Source organism: Solanum stenotomum, chromosome 4, assembly GCF_019186545.1.
Source record: "Solanum stenotomum isolate F172 chromosome 4, ASM1918654v1, whole genome shotgun sequence".
Lineage (NCBI taxonomy): Eukaryota > Viridiplantae > Streptophyta > Magnoliopsida > Solanales > Solanaceae > Solanum > Solanum stenotomum.
In genome coordinates this window covers 65,580,182-65,599,426 of record NC_064285.1, presented here as the reverse complement: position 1 = coordinate 65,599,426, position 19,245 = coordinate 65,580,182, and the positions used below count along the sequence as shown (strand labels likewise).

The following is a 19,245-nucleotide window of genomic DNA, read 5'->3' as shown; positions in this document are numbered from 1 at the left end:
TAATGAAATACACAAGAAGCGTGCAAACTGATCCAGACTACAACTTAGATTAAAAAAAAAAAAAAAAATCTCCCTAAAATTCTCTATTACCATAGACAAGGTCAATTCTAAAATTTGTTCACTCAATCAACATTGTGTGTCCTCAAACACCTATCCCCCCCCCCCCCCCCCCCCCCCCCCCCCCCCCCCCCCCACCCCACCTCCACACAAATCTTTGTCAAAATAACAACACCCCACCCCCATCCCCCACCCCACACCATGACACATCATCATTCCAGGGTCCAAAACAGCCAAACCAAATCAAGAAAATTATCAAACACCTTCAAAGAAAAGAAACAGAGAAGCATTTGCAGATTGTTTCTTTAAGGGGAAGGTGGACATGTCTAGTAACAAACATGGCCGCCGTTCCCCTAATCCTTCATCTCCTTCCTCAAGCATCGTCTCCGAAAAAACACCATCTTTTCCTTATTCATATCTCCATTTTCTTCCTCATTTCTCTATCTAATCCACAATTTTCTTTTTCCATTTCCGAGGACGATGCCTTGATCAAATTCAAAGAATCTTTAAAAAACACAACATCTTTAGATTCATCTTGGCTTAAAGGTACTAGTCCATGTGACAAAAACAAGAAATGGGATCGTATTCAATGCGAAGGGAACGTGGTTGAAGGCCTCCTTTTAGGTGAAGCTGGCTTATCAGGAGAACTAGATATTGATCCATTGATTGCACTTCCAGGTCTCCGAGTTCTTGAAATTGCGAATAATTCATTTTCAGGCACAATCCCTGAATTCTTCTTGCTTGGTGCACTTAAATCTATATATATAGATGGAAACCAATTCTCAGGTGAGATTCCTAAAGATTTCTTTGCCAAAATGGGGTCTCTTAAGAAGATTTGGTTTGCACGAAACAAATTCTCCGGTTCAATTCCTGAATCTTTAACCAACTTGAAGTACTTGATGGAACTTCGTCTTGAAAGTAATGCATTTTCAGGACACGTTCCGTCATTGTCACAAGTGAGTTTAACATCAATAGATCTTTCGAATAACAAGTTGCAAGGCGAAATCCCTCAGGGGATGTCTAAATTTGGTGCTGATCCTTTTAAAGGAAATGCAGACTTATGTGGACAACAATTAGGGAAAGAATGTAATAAGGGAATCAATAAGACTCAAGGTGCACCAATGTCAAAATTGAAATGGATCATTCTTGGTATAGTAGTTAGTCTTTTATTGGTGACCATTCTTTTTCGCGTCAAGCGCAAGGAAGATCATTTCGACAAGCTTGGGAAAGAGAATCTTGATGAGGGGTTGCACGTTGGTAGCTCGATTAGGAAGAGCACGAGCATTCATAGCAAAGGAGGTGATTCTGTTCGTGGATCAACACGAAGGGGAGGGTCACAAGGTGGTAAGGCTATGGGAGATCTCATGTTGGTGAACAACGAAAATGGTACATTCGGATTGCCTGATTTGATGAAGGCAGCTGCTGAGGTACTCGGAAACGGAGTGTTAGGATCAGCTTACAAGGCAAAAATGGGAAATGGAATGTCTGTTGTGGTTAAGAGATTGAGAGAGATGAATAAAATGAATAGAGATGTGTTTGATGCAGAAATGAGAAAACTTGGAAAGTTAAGGCACAAAAATTTACTTCAATTATTGGCATATCATTACAGAAAGGAAGAGAAATTGATGGTATCTGAATATGTTCCCAAAGGCAGCCTATTATATCTGTTACATGGTATGACAATTTCTTTCATCTACAGTCAAACCTCTCTATAACAACGTCGTTTGTCTAGATAAGCTTTTGGCTGCTATAGCGAAATGTTGTTATCTAGAACATAAGTTTCATATCTCAACTGTTACTCCCTTTGTATTGAAACATACCTCGATGATGAGTTGACCTACACACGCCTGTTGTTGATTGAGAACAAATATTTGACCAACTCAACATCGAGGTGTGTTTTGATACAAATGGAGTGAATAGTTAAGGTAGGTTAAGAGAAAAATGGATAGTTAAAGTATGAAACTCGTGAAAAAAGGATAGTTTAGGTGTGTTTTTTACCATTATGGTTAAAATCGGTTCTGAAGAAAACTTGGTCACTATTATAGTGAAATGTTATTATAAAGGATGACTGTTATAGAGAGGTTTGACTGTATATCAAATCATTAAGGTCTTCAACTTCTTTTCGACATTTGCACGAGTAGATTTTATCCGATAATGTGATCCGATCTATACTTACTGGTCCCTTCCAAGACATCTGGTCACAATTGGGAAGATACAAAGAAGATTAGCATGATCCCTGCACAAGGAAGACACACACAAATAGAGAAGATACTTAATCATATTTGTTTCGTAAATCCCTTGAAATGACAAGTTTTAGGATTCACAGTTTACAGAAGAATTGTTTATGACTGTTAGTACATTCATATACATTTTGTTCTTCTATGTCAACTATCCTAATTTTGAAATTTCGCGCATACTTTCAGGTGATCGAGGGATATCACACGGTGAGCTAAACTGGCCTACTCGTCTAAGGATCATCCAGGGAGTTGCTAGTGGAATGTGTTATCTTCATTCCGAGTTTGCATCGTATGCAGTGCCTCATGGAAACCTCAAGTCTAGCAACATTCTACTCAATGAAAAATACGAGCCACTTCTATCAGATTACGCCTTCTATCCACTGATCAACAACACGCAAATTGTTCAATCCCTTTTCGCGTATAAAGCACCAGAAGCCATACAACATCAACATCTCACTCCAAAATGTGACATATATTGTCTTGGAATCATAATACTTGAAATCCTTACAGGGAAATTCCCTTCTCAGTATCTCAACAATCAAAAAGGTGGAACGGACGTTGTTCAATGGGTGCAATCAGCTATAGCTGACCAAAGAGAATCCGAATTGATTGATCCAGAGATAGCGTCTGCAACAGACTCCGTTGAACAAATGGTGAAACTCCTTCATGTAGGAGCTGCTTGTACTATAAGCGATCTGGATAAGAGGATTGATATGAAGGAAGCATTAAGGAGGATAGAAGAGATAAGTTTAATATGATGAACATAAAACTTCCAAAAGTAATAGGTTAGTAGATTCGTGTGAAGCTTTAGTTTCGTTACCTGCCAGAGCGATCCTATGCCTCCTTTGATTCCGTTTTATCTCAGTTAAACTCTACAACGACTCGTTCAAACAAATATTGATGCAGGAAACAAATGTCATTTTCTTCAAATACTGGAGCTGAGGTTCATTTGCCAAACAGAACAGAGTTTACTTTGTATAAAGCACCAAAATGAGACTTCTAAATTACCAAAAAAACTTAATGTTGATTACTAATTGTACAGTACATGTTCTGTTTTATTGTATAGTATTGGTTTCTTTTTTTGTGAGTTATAGAGGGACATGGATCCTCAAGGCAATGATCAATATAGACATAGATTTTGAATACAACCTTCCAGCTTGATCTCCTCCTTTCTGCCTATGTTAGCTCATGTTGTCACACAATCTAATCTAACGCGCTCCCATCAAGAGATCGTTTGATGATTTAGCAAACAAGATGATCTAGCTTTGATTTGTCAGAAAACCTATGTTGCTCGTACTCTTCAAAAATATGCATTTTGATTAGTCAAAAAATCTATGTTGATCGGACTGTCCAGAAGGGTTTTCGTGCACTTGTTAGATCCTCCCAAAATGCACTACTTTTGAAAGATCTAACATGCATCCTATGACATTTGGAAATACTTGTATATTCACTACTACTTCATTTTGATGAATTCAAACATTGAGCTAGAAAGAGAGACCTATTAAGTATTTGAAGTTAATGAATTCATATAACGATCTCAAATTATATAAACAATGGCAACTCGATTCACAATCAACTATTTACAACTATATAATGAATATTTTAATATATACAATGTCTAAACAAAAGCTATTGAGTTATCGTGACCTTTTAAGTTGTACTCTAGCTGTGTAAATGTAATCCTAGTACAGTATACATACACAATGAAAAGTGTAAATGTAATCATAGTATATATTATTTTTTGGACTTAAAATGATATTTTAGACTTAATGAAATACCAAATCTCACCTAGAAAAGTTGAAGTGACTATATATTATATGCCTGTATAATTTCCAACAACTTTGCAAGAGGAGCCAAAAAAAAAAAAAAAACAGAGAAACAAAAAAAAATGGCATCAAATTCTACAGAGCCTACAGCTTCCAAAATAGTTGCTAAGCTAAACTTGAAGCCACATCCAGAAGGGGGATTTTACTCAGAAACATTTAGAGATAACTCAGTTATTCTCACCAGATCTCATCTTCCATCTAAATGTAAGTTTTTCTGTATAAATTTAATTAGTTTTTAGATCTTGAATTTCTTAGATCCCTCATGAGATTTTTGGATCTTAGATCTGTCAATTCTGTGGCTTTTTGGGCAAATCAGGATACCAAATCTCAAATTCTCAAAACAACAACAAAAAAAATTGGAATCACGAGTTTAATTTTTTTTTAAAAAAATGTAAACTTAACCCATAAATTTATATTGGCATGATACTTAAATTTTGAATGTCCACAGATACTTAACTTTGTATAAAATTGAACAAATAGACATTGATGTTCTACGTTGACATAATACACATAGTACGCTCAATTTGTGTGTGTGTGTCTACTTGTGCAAATGTAAAGATGGAGAACATAGATGCCAGGTGAGGCTAAGTTAAAAGGACGAGTTTATGAATTATGCCATTTATATTTTGTGATCTTAGTTGGCATCTACGCTCTTCAACTTTGGGTGTGCACAAATAGACATTTAAATTTATATAAAGTTGAACTAATAGATATACGTGGCGTAAATGACGTAGGATACAAATTGTCACATAGGACGTCAAGTAGGATGCCTTGTTCAATTCTATACAAATTTAAGTGTCTACTTGTGCACACACAAAGTTGGAGAATAAATCTATGTATTTATGCCTTTTAGATTTTGTATAAAATGACTCATGTTCGGCGTGAAAAAGTTGTCAATACTATGTGAAAGCAGAGGCAAATCTAGAATTTTAAGTTTATGAATCCCCACAGGTATTTAGAATACAAAAAACGAGTGTAAATAAGAAATTGATCCCAAGGGATTCGAACCCCTGCACACGAGCTGATGGTATTCTGTTTTCTTATCAAAAAGTTTTGACTGCCTTTTACTGTCTCGTGTGTATCACGAGCAGTATTTGTAGTGGCGGAACAGGATTTTTACTAAAAGGATTTCAAAATTGAAAAGTAAACACACAAAGAAGCACAAGGGGTTCAACATCTACTATATATACATAAAAAAGTAATGTTAACCAGTACTTGGTTCCGTCCTTGAGCATTTGCTTCATAAGAGAGTATAGGTTGAAACTTTCATTATCGAATTAGTTGGTTTTTCCCTGATCTTTCGGGTTTCACCATTGCAGATAAGGTTGATCGACCTATAAGTACATGCATCTACTTCTTGCTACCTTCTGGAAGCGCATCTCATCTTCACCGGATACCGTGTGCAGAAACATGGCATTTTTATATGGGAGAGCCAATCACTGTGAGTACTAATACACTATAGTAGATGATCATCTTCCCTGTAGTCTACATGAACCTTTATGCACCAGATTAGGATTATCACTGCATTATCTGAGCTGTCTTACTGCATCGTTATGTATATTTAGACACTTAAACTTGGCCTTAGCTAACAAGTAAGCACTCCAACTTTGAGATGCATAGCCACACATCTCATCTCGTCTCCATTTTATCAGTTGAGACTTGAGCCACTCCAACTTACAAAATGATCATCTAGACACCTCCAAAATCTATGTGTTACGTCAGCGTGGGTGTTCCATAAGACAGTTGTGACGAGTTTGAGTGATTAGTTATATGTTCAAACCAAGTTGAGGTGTCTAGATGTGCACTCTACTCTCAAAGTTGGAGTACTTAATTGTTAGCCGATGCCAAGTTTGAATGTCTGTTTATGTATTATGCCTTGTGTTTTGGTGTGAACTGAAAGGGATTGGCTGGAATGACTCACTCAAAAGTTTTAATAAAACTGGTAAGGACTATAAGGGTCGTTAAATTTCACTCCCTATGTAGGAAAGAGACGTTCTTTTTGAAACAGACTAAAAAGGAAAGTGAGACAATATGAACTTCACAAGTAAAGAACATGTTCTTCTGGGGAAAAGTTTCTTATTTTGGATCTTCATAATCATTCTTTACGATGATAGAACATTTGTTATTCCCCGCAAAGAGTTATGCACTACTCATTCACCAATGTTTTCCTAAAAATGACAACGACAACACCTTTTGTGCTTTCAGGTGATGGAACTAAACGAGACTGATGGCAAGGTGAAGTTAACTTGCATTGGACCCGATCCCCTCGTAGATGATCAATTCGTGCAGTATACAGTACCTCCAAATGTATGGTTTGGCGCATTTCCCACAAAGGATTACAGCATATCTTCCGATATGCAAGTAACGAAAGCACCTACAAGAGATGGTGAGAAGCATTTCTCTCTAGTTGGATGCACTTGTGCTCCAGCATTCCAGTTTGAAGATTTTGAATTGGCAAAACGTTCTGATCTTGTTTCGCGTTTTCCTGCCCATGAATCCCTCGTCTCTTTGCTCGCCTTCCCTGATCTGTGAGCATGATAATTGTGTTTTTATTGAGATATATGTACTCAGTGGCGGATCTAGAGCATAATCTACAGGTTTCACAGAACCTAGTAGCTTTTTCACGGACCTTGTAAAATATCTATAAATATTTGATTCTTGTTTCCTGTTTCATCTTATTACTTGTGTGTTATTTGTTCAGAGTGGCAATAAAAGGCAATTAGTTAAGTTATTTCGTGTCTAGTTCAGAATGCTTTGTTTTGCTTTCACTTCCGTTTATTTTTTTTTGGAATATTGATTTTCTTGAGTCAAGGGTCTATTAGAAATAGTCTCTCTACCTCTGAGGTAAGGTAAAGTGTGCACACACTCGATCCTCTCCAGACCCCACTCACAGGGTATGGTGTTGTATCTATGTTCAGAATGCTTTGTTTTGCTTTCACTTTCGTTTATTTTTTTTTGGAATACTGATTTTCCCTGAGTCGAGGGTCTATCAGAAACAGACTCTCTCTACTTCTGATGTAAGGTAAAGTCTGCGTATACTCGATCCTCTCCAGACCCCACTCATAGGGTACGATGTTGTATCACTTTCAGCGTAGTTCATTTTCCCATCATAATGTATATAGTTTATTTGTTCGTAATCATCCACAAACTTTTAATATCGTTCTTAATAAAAATATTTGTCATTTTAGATGTTCAAGACAACAATAATTATCTTTCTTTTTTTTCATTTTATTCTTAGTAGTTAATTGCTCATAAAGACTAAACACTTTAATTATAAAAACATAATAGAGTAAATATTTAATGAAGAACGATTATATCTTAGAAAATATCATCAAATCGTTTGATTTTTTTTTATAATAATAAGTTACTTGTGATTTATATTTTAATTAACGAGGCAGATTATATTATCCCATAAAACAACCATTATTAATAATAATTAAAAAAAATACTAGTCAAAGTCAAGAAACTCCATTCTTCTTCTAGTGGAACCCTTTAGTTCTTCTGCATTCTTGCCTGCCTTTTGAGCCTACAATAATATTATTCCGAGGTGTTAAATAAACGGATTGAGTTAAATTTAAACAGATTAAAATAAGTGAGTCAATAATTCGTCCAAACGTAAATGAATTAGACAGAATATATTCTCATGAGTTAATTTTGCACTATCATTTAATTACCACAAGGCACATTATACACATAAAAATGCTATGAAACTTAGTTCATAAGAACCCAATAATTTTTTTATTATGTTCTAAAAAGAATAGTACAATTTGGAAATTTAAACTTTCAACTTTTCATTTTATTGTATATTGTTTTATCGTCACATAAATGTATAATAACATATGTTTAAAATCATAAGTTTCAAAATTCTTCCGACCATCAAACCTTTCTTTCTTCAATTTTGCGCAGAATCAAACACGATCACATAAAATGAAAAGAATGGAGCAACAACAACAACAATATAGGAAACACTTGATCAAGCAGTTTTACAAGAAACATACCTCATCTATTTCAGTTTATATAATATCATTTGAATTTCGATTAAAAAAATAAACTTACAAAATAAAAATTAGGTAAAACATACCCTTTTGATTTCTGTTTCTGAAACACAAGTCATGTGTGGGGGGATCTCCTCCTCATTAGACTCCTACATATATAAAAGGGTGGTCACAAAAAAAAAATAACATCCTACATATTAATATAAATCATTCTGCTTTGCAGGTTTCGATAATAATAATAGATTTCATAAAATTCACTTATTCACCTATATGTAAACTTTGTTATAACTAATCTATACTTCTTCCTTTAAATGATAAAATTAAGTGGGGGTAACAACCATCCATGTTATCGCGATCTGAATACTTCACTAGATCACTCTATCAGTTAGAATGACAAACATTGTATGTGTACGTAATTGAACGAATTGATGACTCGTGCTATTAACCGTTGTATGAGATTTTATGTATTATTTTATACAAAATAAATGCGGAATCTTACGTACCCGTTGTCCAATGAGCATAACATTCTCCCCACGAACAATGTAGAGACCCAAAGAAATGTCACAATAGAGATTTCCCACTATTACTCTTTCTGAGGTACCTTCCAATACTATATTTGCTATATTCAAACATTAAAAAGAAATAAATCGTCACGAAATATAGAATTTGTCCGTTGTTAATTCCTGTTTATTTAACAAGTGACTTATGAATAAATATCAAAAAATACTTTACCATATTGATCGAAAGAACGGAAAGTTCCCAAGAGTTCTCTACCATCTCGTAGTAATATAATAATTTTTCCTATAAAAAATAATTCAATCGTATAAAGACCACGAAAAAATTACATAACTAGTATACATGCATGTTTATAGACGAATTAAAAATCTAGAGTCAGTTCACCGTAAGTGTAATTGATACATTGTATGTACAATTTTACAATTATACTCATAATGTAAAATAAAATTATGTTATATATTAATCGTATATATAACTTAAACTCTTAATTGAGACATAATGAATATTTTATTTAATTACATAGAGGAGAAAAGAATAGAGGGAAAAGAGAGTTAGGGTTCATACTATCAAGATAGCTTGCAAGGCTTGATGAGAACAAGTTGTCATTTGAATCTGACCAATTAGACATTTGTTGTGTCTTTAACACATCTGTTTTCTTGCTCGTTAGCGCTATTATTTTATTTACAAAATAAAATAGAGAAATTGATTCATATCATGACGACTTATATGAAATAACGATTTTGTTGATGCATTTCTCTTGAAATGATGAAGAAGAAGAGAGATTTATAGGATGGGTATAAAAGGATTAATAAAGTGATATGAATAATGACTATACAATGCATATAATATAATACCTCATAATTAGAGGCGGATTTAGAATTCAAGTTTTATAATTTAACTTTTAAGATTCTTATAGTAAATTGTGAGTTTAAATTTATTATTTATTATTATTTTAATATATTTTTACATATAAAATATTATGTTTCATATAAAATATATTGAATTCAGATAAATTTGATACCGTAATATATATATTTTTTTTTGGAAAAAAGACATTTACTTTTAGATGAGTTGGTTTTTTTTATAAGTGGTGTAAGTGTTTGGTAAGCCTTTTTGGACGGTGGCTTTTGTAAGAAAAAAGAAATAAACCATCTTTTTCTTCCAATTCCCAATTTCCCATGATTCTATCCACGACATTTTTCTAGCACTAAATCTTTATAGGATGCTACACACATTTATATACTAGATAGAGCACTAGTTTTTTATTTATGAATTTAAGTTTATATATGTATTTATGTATAGTAAATAATTCTTATATTAATAGTGTATTTAATTGATGAAGATGAGTCTTGAAGTAACATACCGTAAAGTTATTGTTGAATTGTATGATTTGTAAATCAGGAGTTTGAGCTAGCTGTGACATTAGTTATTGATGCTTATGTCAGAGTACATCAAACTTTTTTATGGTGCGGTTCTCCGTCAAATCCTGAATAAATGCGCGGAATAATTAGTTTGCTAGACTATCCATTTTTAGAGTTCATATTTTATGTATTTACAATAACAATAGCATATCCAATGAACTTCCACCAGCGAGGTATGGAAAGGGTAGAATATATGTACGCAGACCTTATCATTACCTCGTGAAGGTATAGAGAAGTTGTTTTTGAAAAGCTCGACTCAAGTGTAACGAATCTTGTTATAAAGAAGAAGGAGATAATGAAGATTTACGCAGATCTTCATATTCATTTAAAGAAGTTTGCTACTACAACAATATATTCAATATAGTCTCATAAAATGTGGTCTAGAAAGAATAGAGTGTACACAAATTTTATTTTATCTTAAAGATAGAAAAATTATTTTCGATAGACTCGAGCTAAAAAAAAACTGTCCAAAACAGTTCAGAGCTTGAAGCCATGCAATATGATTTATTATAAATATATTTTGAATGATTTGATTTGAGAAAAGATTTATTTGCTTTCCATCCCTTATCTGACATCTGTTAGTGCTTTAATCCCATAAGCTTTTGAGATTATTTGTCTTTTTATGCTTTTAATTTCTGTTTTCTAAATTTAATCAAAGGTCATTGCTTTAATGATTAGGTGATTTAAAAAAAAAAAAAAGACACCACAATAATAATGTATATACCTCTCAGATTTGAGCTATTGAATATGAAATTGTTTTTATTAAAAAACAATATAAATCTAAATTTAATCAGACTCGGCAAATTATGCTCCTTGCTTTGCTTTGTCCCTACAATTCTTTTGTTGGTCCATAATTTGGAATAATTACTTTACATGACATCTACCTTACTTGCAACTTAAGGTAGCAAGACTGAATTTTAGATTGCGTTAGAACAAATTGAAATAACAAAATAAACTATTTTATCTTACAACTTATTTAGGTGTCTAGTGAGCATAAAAGATTAGTTGGATGGTAATTGTCGTTAAAATTCTTTCCATCACTAATCAAAGGTCTTCAGTTTGCGCCAAGAATGAAATTATCTTTGATAAGGAGAACTTTACCCCAAAAGTGAAACTTTCCGACTCAAAATTGGATTAATCAAACTTCAAAATGAATATCAGACATTTTTAGTAGGTGCTTACAAACCAGATCAGTCAAAAGCTATTTACTATTTACAAGTAAGTTGGATAATCAACGTTGACTAAGGAATTTTCTTCTCCCCAATTACAAACATTCAAAAACAATTGAATACAATTATTTACAAATTGATGATCAACTTCTTAGAAGAATAAAAAATATGTACCTATTGAAAAATATTGTAATAACAATAATACAAAAATATGGGGAGAGGATAAAAAAAAACCCATGAATATGTTCACTATCAACTAATTGTATAATTATCTGTCATTAGTTGACACAAAATCTTGGGGGAAAGTTGAAGTTGTTGTAGTAGTAGTAATTTTCTTCTCATTGATTATCTCCACAACAGACTCTTGTGGTCCGGTCCTTCTCCAAACCCCGCGTATAGTGGGAGCTTAGTCCATCGAGCTGCCCTTTTTTTTATTTATTATCTTCAAAACAGCAGTATTGACAACAAGTGAAGCAACCTAAACATCCCAATGCACCTAGACATTGTGTGAGTGCAATTGCACACTGATGATTCATATTCGAACATGTTCTAATGCAGCAACTGCAACAGCAGCATAGACCACACAACTTCCCAAAACAATTAGATGTTGCTTTTGCTATAATCTCTGCTGCTTCGTCCTCTATATCGATGGCCCCAGGAGGAATATTCTCAATTGTAGCAGTGAGGTTACCAAAACCAAAGCCAAGGTAGTGTAGTAATATTGTCTTCTGTACTAAGCGTTCCTCTATCTTCTCATCATCAGAATGAACCTGATTCATTAAGCTCCGGTTACAGAAAGAAGACGAGTGTGATAGTGAAATGAATTTATTACAGGAACACATATTTCTGAAAAAACTCAAACTTGTTTTGTTATTAGTCTGATGTGAGGTTTCCTGTGACACCCTAACTTAGGATAAGCCTCACATCGGCAAAACACAGGGGACAATATCACTAGTAGGCCGTTAAATTTCCCTTGCTGGATTTCTATTCCACAAATTGGTACTAGGATATATAGTTATTTGACTTGTTATTCAGATTGTCAGTATCTCGAAAGTGAACTTCTAGAGATCGTCATTACTCATTTAGCATGTAGACGAATGAGCTACTATAAAATGTGCTAACTGAGCAAGTTTAGCCATTTGTGAATCCTATGGTTACCAAACTGTCTACTCAGAATATGAAGATATAATATGTCGGAGCTCTACAAATTCCATCATACCTTCCTCTTTGTGGTTGGCTTAATGACTTTCACTTTTTCTGTCTCCACCAATGCCATGCATGTAAACTCAGAGATCACTGCATCTTGTATACTCATTTTTGCTATCTGCTAACAAGTAGAAGGGCTCAGTAACGGAAGACAAGGGCTAAGTTGAAAAAACTACTTGAGAACTACATCAAGAATATAAAGGGTGAAGTAATATAAGTAGTAACCTTCTGTTCAAGATCCTTATTTTGTGTAAACCATGCCTGAGCTGTGAATATTTCAATCTGCTGCTTCACCCGTGCCTGCGTGTTCAAAATAGATGGGATTAAATTAACATAAAAGAGGATCCTCTTAAACCAAGTTCACTAATATTGAGTTCAGCGGAAAGTCATAGCTGTTCTCAGTAGTTCGATCAAGAAAACAGACAGATAAACTGAGAAATTGTCCTCAATATGGTATGCACTAATAGATATATAGAACTCCTTATTTAGTATTAGAATGAAATGGCTTGAAGAAAGTGACCCTTCGCTGATCAGCTTTAACAACTCCGGAAATTTTAAATTGACAAAGAAGGAGCCCTTTAAAGCAAAGCAATAACAACATACTCTATAGTGGGATGTGGGGTCTAGGGAGGGTGGTGTGTACGAAGACCTTACTCCTACCTCGTGCAGGTAGAGAGACTGTTTCCGATAGACCCTCAGCTCAAGTATAGCATATCAAAGCACGTAAGAGAAGGGAATACAGTAATGAAGAAGCCATGATGAAAATATTAGAGAAATTAAAGGAAAGCAACCTCCATAGAAAGATATTTATCATTATGATCAATATTAGATTATAGATATATAGTCTAGATTGACAGGCAATTCCAAAAGCCACAAAACATGCATCATCTATTGATTATGCATCTATTACTGAGTATGCTGCCTTACCTTGTGAAGAGGTATGGCTTTGGACTTGAACCCTTTCAGCTCCACAGAGAAACTACTCATGTCTGCTAATATTCCTTTAGCTTTGAGCATCTCAGGAAACACTCCTTGGTATCTACCTGATAAGACTACAGGTCCTTCAGATGAAAGGTCTGGAATTTGAGAAGGATACACCTATCACAAAATTTAACGGTTCTCTCTCAGGAAACATGTATTTACATATGTAAGACTGCATCAATGTAATTATAGCAGTCTTTTGAAACGACACTGAGAGCTCATAACAAATCATTAAAATTCATATTCATTCGATCATAGCCAGACATATCAGTAAGGAGAGTATATATTCATAAGCACACCTCTAATTCTTCAAGGCCATCAAGGTTCTCAAAGGCAATATTTGCAAGGATGATAGATGAAGCCCTGGAGAATAGCCTCTCCAAACGAACTTGAAGTGATTCTGAAAAAGCACCAACACGGGAAATGGTTTCAGGTCACAACAGCTAAGAATTTGCACCACAAAAGCAGGTAACTTAAATCTACGCGTCTTTTAGCAAAATAAGACTAAAAGCTGCTATAAAACACCAGCCCTTGAAACAATATTTTTGGGACACACTTGGAAACTACATCTACATGTGCTTTATGATAACACAGCATTGTCGTCGTGGTTAGCAAGGGAAAATGTGCTATTAGCCTATTATTCAGCTTGCGGACCTTGAGGTTCCAGAAATCTAACATTGTTAAACACCAACAAGTGCCATCAGTTGTTTATAATAAGAAAATGCCTCATCTCTAAAATAGGAAGTCTTTGTTTGATTTTGGAAAAATTGTTGTCCATCTTTAGGGATCCACTAGTGAGATCATAGTAAATGATTTTTTTCTTTCTCTTGAAAATAACGTAATTAATAAAACCAAATAAAAATATCATGGTAAATGAAGAAATGGTCAAGAAGATGGCCATGGGTTTACAATAGTCCCACCACTCAATCATGTGACAAAAGCGTTTTGGCAACAGTTCTTAAACGAAATACTTTGTACAAGCACAAAACTCACCAACATCAATAGCAGCATCATAATGACCACGACTCATCGTTGCTAGTGTGCGTAGAAAATAATGGTTGCAGAATAATCCTGAAAAAAATTCAAACAAGAATCAGATGTAGAAAAAGAAAAACCTACTACTGTACTATGGACAAATTACTTATTGCAGAGAGATGGAATCCAGACTTAGAGATCCGAAACAGCATGCAACCATTAGGATTTAGGTGGCTATGAAGAGCATCAATTTTATGGTAATAAGCTAGTAATAGCCTCAAATGGTAACAGCCTGAAGACCTAAGTTTGTAAATACATAGAACAATAAAAAATCCAAATTACTGTTACATGGATATAGAATAGTCTTGAGATAATGTCATTGAGTTTTTATTAAAAAAAACAGTGGAGATCATGCATCTCCAACACACAAGACTCCATTTGTTTTGAGGGTGGGAATACCTATGCCAAATGTGTAAAGTCGTGGGCACATTGTTCTGTTTTGTGTGAGATGACTCTTCAGGAATTCACAGATCTGTCTTTCATCTTCAACAGCTCCATCTGTGACCAGAAAAATGATAGGCATGGATTCTCCAGCATTAGACAACATCCCTATGGCCTGATAAAGGAAAAGGCATGCTGTCAGTATGTCACAAAAAGAAAAATTAGATATATAACTTAAGATGTACTTTCTTGATGCAAGTAAAACTTGGACATGCCAATCAATTAATTACAACTGAAAAGTTTATGAGAAGATAAGATGACCTGTTTCATTGGATTCAAGATATTTGTACTGCCACCAGCAATAAAGTTCATGTCAATCCACTGAATTGCATTGTCAATAGCCTCCTTGGTTGCTACCTCCAGAGATGATGAAAATAGGTACTCTTCATTGTTGAAAGCTATTATATTAAACAGATCTTGGGAATCAAGTTTTGATAATGCTACAGAGAGTGCTTGTTTGGAATCGTCAATTGGTTTTCCCTTCATGCTCCCACTTATATCAACAACAAATATCACTTCCTTTCTGAATACCTATCACAAAGTTCAAAGGAAATGAAAATATCTAAAGCTTCCTCTTTCAAGAGAGCAATAACATTCCCACATTGCTAACCAATTAAAAGAAAAGAAAAAGAGGAACCTTAAGAACCAATAAAGGAAAGTAAGTCACAATATTCATCGACTGTAAGCACCCAAGGGTGCGGCCTAGTGGTAAATGAAGTGGGTTGACGTCTCAAGTTTAAATCCCAGCAGAATCAAAACACTAGGTAATATCTTCTCATATGTTTCTAGCCTAGGTGGATAGAGTTAACAGGTACTTGTTGTTGGTGGGAGGTATATCCCATGGAATTAGTCGAGGTGCTATTTCAACTTTGCTAGTAATTAAATTTCTGGATTTATGCAAAAGAAGACAATGAAAAAAGAAGTACCAACCTTTCTACACTCCAAGGCACCTGGAAAAAGATAGCAGCTGAACATCTTTCTCTGATCAGTGTCATGTTGTTGGGGAGATTGCAGAAGTACACTGCCGTGGTAGTTGGGACTCGAGATCTAAAACAACAGTGATGACAGATGAGAGAGTTCCTCGGAACCCAAATTTTAGAAAAGCTTTATATCATTTTAATGTTGCTAAATTGAAATTGCAACATACACGTTTATTATAAACAACAGACTGTGATATATTAACCTAGTCGACACATAATTGAAACTTTCTTCCAGGAATCCGAAACAAATTCATGGAGGGCGTACCTTGTAAGTAATTATAACATCACTACTTGACCAGTTAAGGACATCAGCTTCGTAGAACCAGCCTAACTTTTCATCTTCGTCGTCTAGTTCCTAAAAGACCATTATCGACACCAATGTCATATTACTTCATCAAACACAAATCACAAATCAGTAGAATGCTTAACAAGTTTCACCTTAAGAGGGTGACTGATAGCCTTACACGAAACCTCAGCTCGCGGACCACAGTTAACATTAAACTGTATCTTTTCTTTCTTAGATATCTTCTTTCCAACTGGAGTCACGTACACCGGGAAACTATAGGGTATGCTCAAGGTAAATTGGCCATCGCAATACAATAACTTCTGAGACCATCTAATAGTGACTGAGATATATGTTCCCCCATCAATCTGAAAAGGTAATTCCATTAGTAAAATGAACAATCATGGACAAAATTAGAAAGCAAATTATATAGCAGACAGTTACCTCTGGTATTGTAAGGGTAAAAATATGTGGCTTCAGAAAGCATCCATCTTCAATTTTGACTAACTTCTTATTTTCTTTTTCATCATCCTCGGCAACTAGTTTTGTGCTGTATGATTTCCTGGGTAACTCAATCTCGACACCTAGAATTGAACCCTGTTAGCCAAATAATGCATCACTTGAGAACAAACAATCAGCAATGTTTCACTTCTGTGAAACAGGAGAATGGCAAGGATTATAAAAGAATAAGAAAGATTCAACAATACAACACTTCCAAAATCTTACATGAAGGTGGAAAACTACCTTTTTCTTTTCTTTTATGTGAAATCACAAATTCCATATCATTTCTGCTCCTCTCTTTGCATAGAAAGGGGAATAAGGGAGGGGAGAGTCAGGGAAGAACAGAGAAGAGCACACTATCCAGAGAAGTTCTATTAAGCCTTAGAACTAGAAAAGAATCTCGATAGCTCATTGCTTTCAAGATATGCTACTTTACCTTAAACATTTCAGAAGCCATTGACTTGTGAGAGAAAATATTGAGAATACTTAACCGAAACAATCAAAGCTACAAAACCCGTTTGACATCCTAAATCATGATCACCAACATCTTTGGTTGATATATCAAAGTTCATGTTTTTTTGTAAGGTAAGAAACTACAACTGCCATTATCACAGGGAAAACATCTGAATGGTATTTTGAAGCTTCTAATAGTTCACAACTAGTAATTAGACAAAAATATTGTTTCCTACCAAAAGTTAAACCATAACACCCAAGTGGATACCGAGCATCGAGTGGAAAACAAAAACACAAAACCTTTCCCTCTTAAGTGCTTATATTATCAGCTCTGAGGAAGAGAAGTCATTCAAAAAGGTAATCTCTTTGCATTTACTAAGATGGATAGCTTCATTACTATAAAGACATGACATATGGACCTTACTCAGCCCCAAAAGTTAGCTCTTGAACCACCCATCTAATTCCCAACTAATGTGAGACTCTAACCCACTCTAACAATTATGATTACTCTCTACCTAATGAGAACAACACTTAACATGTATTACATCATTGAAAAAGAGTGAACTTTTATGGGTAAATTAGAAGAATCGCGTATTCAATAAAATAGGATGAGTTTCAAGTTGTCCCTCAAAATTATTCAAAATAAAGGGGTAGCCGGGTGCATTAAGCTCCGACTTTGCACACAGTATCGTTCATTTCTGCAAGAGGCGATTTCCATAGCTTGAACCGTGACCTCAAAAATCAAAATAAATGTGATAAAACTTAAATTTCCATAATTACCTGTTCGCCCATGGGAACAGCAATGCGACAATCACAGCTCCGGCAACTCATAACACAATGCAGACGCCACGAACCCGTAACAGTGATAAACGCCGTATCGAAATAACAATCCGCCGCAATCGAAACTCCGTTCATCTGTAACGGAATCAAAGCAGGAGGATCACACCTGCCATGCACATGAGGTTGATAACTCGGAATATCCGGGTTATCAACGAACGCAGGATTCTCAATCACAGCATACATCATAGGCGAAGTCGGAAAATACGATTCCGCCGTTTTCTCCATCGCCGTCATCTGCTTCGGCGGCGCAACCGCACGATCCTTCCCAAAATATATCCGTTTTGATAACCTCAACCCGTCTTCTACCGATTTCACAAATTCCTCCTGATCCGCCATTGTCAAATCAAAATTGTACGTAAATCCGTACAATAATAGATTAAAAAAAACAAAAAAGATAATGGAGAAGAAGAGGATTTTGCGAAATGTTGATTTCGTTTCTTCCTCTTCTTCTGGAAGCAAACTTTTCCGATCGCCAGCCGACGTTAATGGTGTGATATTGTTATCATATAACCTTTGTTACCGGAGAAAGTATCGGAAGTGAACACGTTTTTGCCACGGTTTGCAAGTTTGCTAGCAATGGCTGCCATACAATTTTCTCACTTTAGTTTGAATTTTTTGACTCAAAAATATTAGAGAACACTATTAGATAAAAGCTAATAAAGTTGAACGAGTAAACAAATCGTGATACATGGTAAAATCTTATGCTATTTGTCATGCAAGATATATGCATGGGCATGCTTAAACAAGTTAAATGATATATTTATATGTTAGTATAGTTTTTAGGGAAAAAAAGAATAAATATACCTTTGAACTACCGTAAATGGTATAGAGATGCGCTCCGTCATACTTTTAGGACTTGGTGCCCCTACCGTCTAAAAACTAGAGCATATATACCATTTATACTAATGGACATACACATATATGTTCTAGTTTTTTCATGGCAGGGGCATCAATGTCCCAAAAGTATGATAGAGGGTATCTGCATATCATTTACGATAGTTCGGGGGTATATTTGTCCTTTTTCCCTAGTTTTTATCTATTTTGTTTAGAAGGTTTAGTTATGCTATTTTATTTATATTTTTTAATTATTTTTCTCGAATTGCTTTAGGTACTTGTTCTTGAACAGAAGTCTACCAAGAAGTCTATCAGAAACTATCTTTCTGTGACTCTACCTTTTAAGGTTGGGGTAAAGATTTGTGTACACACTACTCTTTTCAAATGTATGTACTAATTAAATAGGGAAAAGGGTCAAAAATGTCCTTAAACTATGTGAAAGGAACAAAAATGCCCTCCGTTTATAGTTT

The 19,245-nt window shown here is 34.8% G+C and overlaps 4 protein-coding genes and 1 non-coding gene across 5 annotated transcripts; 3 read left to right on the top strand and 2 right to left on the bottom strand.

The window, feature by feature from the left end:
• The first annotated feature begins 253 nt into the window (after positions 1-253).
• LOC125862226 (pollen receptor-like kinase 3) lies at positions 254-3,143 on the top strand. The gene is made up of 2 exons (XM_049542253.1): positions 254-1,731; positions 2,481-3,143. Exons 1-2 carry the CDS (start codon positions 396-398, stop codon positions 3,050-3,052), a joined length of 1,908 nt encoding a protein of 635 aa, XP_049398210.1. The 5' UTR covers positions 254-395; the 3' UTR covers positions 3,053-3,143.
• On the top strand, positions 2,236-2,339 carry LOC125863504 (U6 spliceosomal RNA). Its single transcript, XR_007446167.1, has one exon. It is a non-coding gene; the product is annotated as a U6 spliceosomal RNA (small nuclear RNA).
• A 1,004-nt stretch (positions 3,144-4,147) lies between the features above and the next one.
• LOC125862243 (uncharacterized) lies at positions 4,148-6,854 on the top strand. The gene is made up of 3 exons (XM_049542276.1): positions 4,148-4,324; positions 5,440-5,561; positions 6,326-6,854. Exons 1-3 carry the CDS (start codon positions 4,183-4,185, stop codon positions 6,650-6,652), a joined length of 591 nt encoding a protein of 196 aa, XP_049398233.1. The 5' UTR covers positions 4,148-4,182; the 3' UTR covers positions 6,653-6,854.
• A 666-nt stretch (positions 6,855-7,520) lies between these two features.
• Positions 7,521-9,387, bottom strand: LOC125862245 (sm-like protein LSM1B). The gene is made up of 5 exons (XM_049542278.1): positions 9,196-9,387; positions 8,848-8,916; positions 8,619-8,734; positions 8,202-8,264; positions 7,521-7,646 (listed from the first exon to the last, which is right to left on the bottom strand). Exons 1-5 carry the CDS (start codon positions 9,257-9,259, stop codon positions 7,569-7,571), a joined length of 390 nt encoding a protein of 129 aa, XP_049398235.1. The 5' UTR covers positions 9,260-9,387; the 3' UTR covers positions 7,521-7,568.
• A 2,125-nt stretch (positions 9,388-11,512) lies between these two features.
• Positions 11,513-18,641, bottom strand: LOC125862225 (uncharacterized). The gene is made up of 13 exons (XM_049542252.1): positions 17,882-18,641; positions 16,592-16,744; positions 16,303-16,515; positions 16,130-16,219; positions 15,815-15,931; positions 15,146-15,415; positions 14,843-14,999; positions 14,402-14,479; positions 13,708-13,808; positions 13,355-13,525; positions 12,653-12,727; positions 12,441-12,545; positions 11,513-11,991 (listed from the first exon to the last, which is right to left on the bottom strand). The coding sequence occupies exons 1-13, from the start codon at positions 18,275-18,277 to the stop codon at positions 11,653-11,655; spliced, it is 2,265 nt and encodes a 754-aa protein (XP_049398209.1). The 5' UTR covers positions 18,278-18,641; the 3' UTR covers positions 11,513-11,652.
• Between the last annotated feature and the right edge of the window lie 604 nt (positions 18,642-19,245).

Excerpts from the sequence above, each read along its gene's own strand:
- LOC125862226 (XM_049542253.1), top strand. The coding sequence starts at position 396 with ATGGCCGCCGTTCCCCTAATCCTTCATCTCCTTCCTCAAGCATCGTCT. Across the intron at positions 1,732-2,480 it reads CCTATTATATCTGTTACATG|GTGATCGAGGGATATCACAC; the intron begins GTATGACAATTT and ends GCATACTTTCAG.
- LOC125862243 (XM_049542276.1), top strand. The coding sequence starts at position 4,183 with ATGGCATCAAATTCTACAGAGCCTACAGCTTCCAAAATAGTTGCTAAG. Across the intron at positions 4,325-5,439 it reads ATCTCATCTTCCATCTAAAT|ATAAGGTTGATCGACCTATA; the intron begins GTAAGTTTTTCT and ends TCACCATTGCAG. Across the intron at positions 5,562-6,325 it reads ATATGGGAGAGCCAATCACT|GTGATGGAACTAAACGAGAC; the intron begins GTGAGTACTAAT and ends TTGTGCTTTCAG.
- LOC125862245 (XM_049542278.1), bottom strand. The coding sequence starts at position 9,259 with ATGTCTAATTGGTCAGATTCAAATGACAACTTGTTCTCATCAAGCCTT. Across the intron at positions 8,917-9,195 it reads CCTTGCAAGCTATCTTGATA|GAAAAATTATTATATTACTA; the intron begins GTATGAACCCTA and ends TATTTTTTATAG. Across the intron at positions 8,735-8,847 it reads CCGTTCTTTCGATCAATATG|CAAATATAGTATTGGAAGGT; the intron begins GTAAAGTATTTT and ends GTTTGAATATAG.
- LOC125862225 (XM_049542252.1), bottom strand. The coding sequence starts at position 18,277 with ATGGCGGATCAGGAGGAATTTGTGAAATCGGTAGAAGACGGGTTGAGG. Across the intron at positions 16,745-17,881 it reads CTGTTCCCATGGGCGAACAG|GGTTCAATTCTAGGTGTCGA; the intron begins GTAATTATGGAA and ends TTTGGCTAACAG. Across the intron at positions 16,516-16,591 it reads TTACCCTTACAATACCAGAG|ATTGATGGGGGAACATATAT; the intron begins GTAACTGTCTGC and ends TTACCTTTTCAG.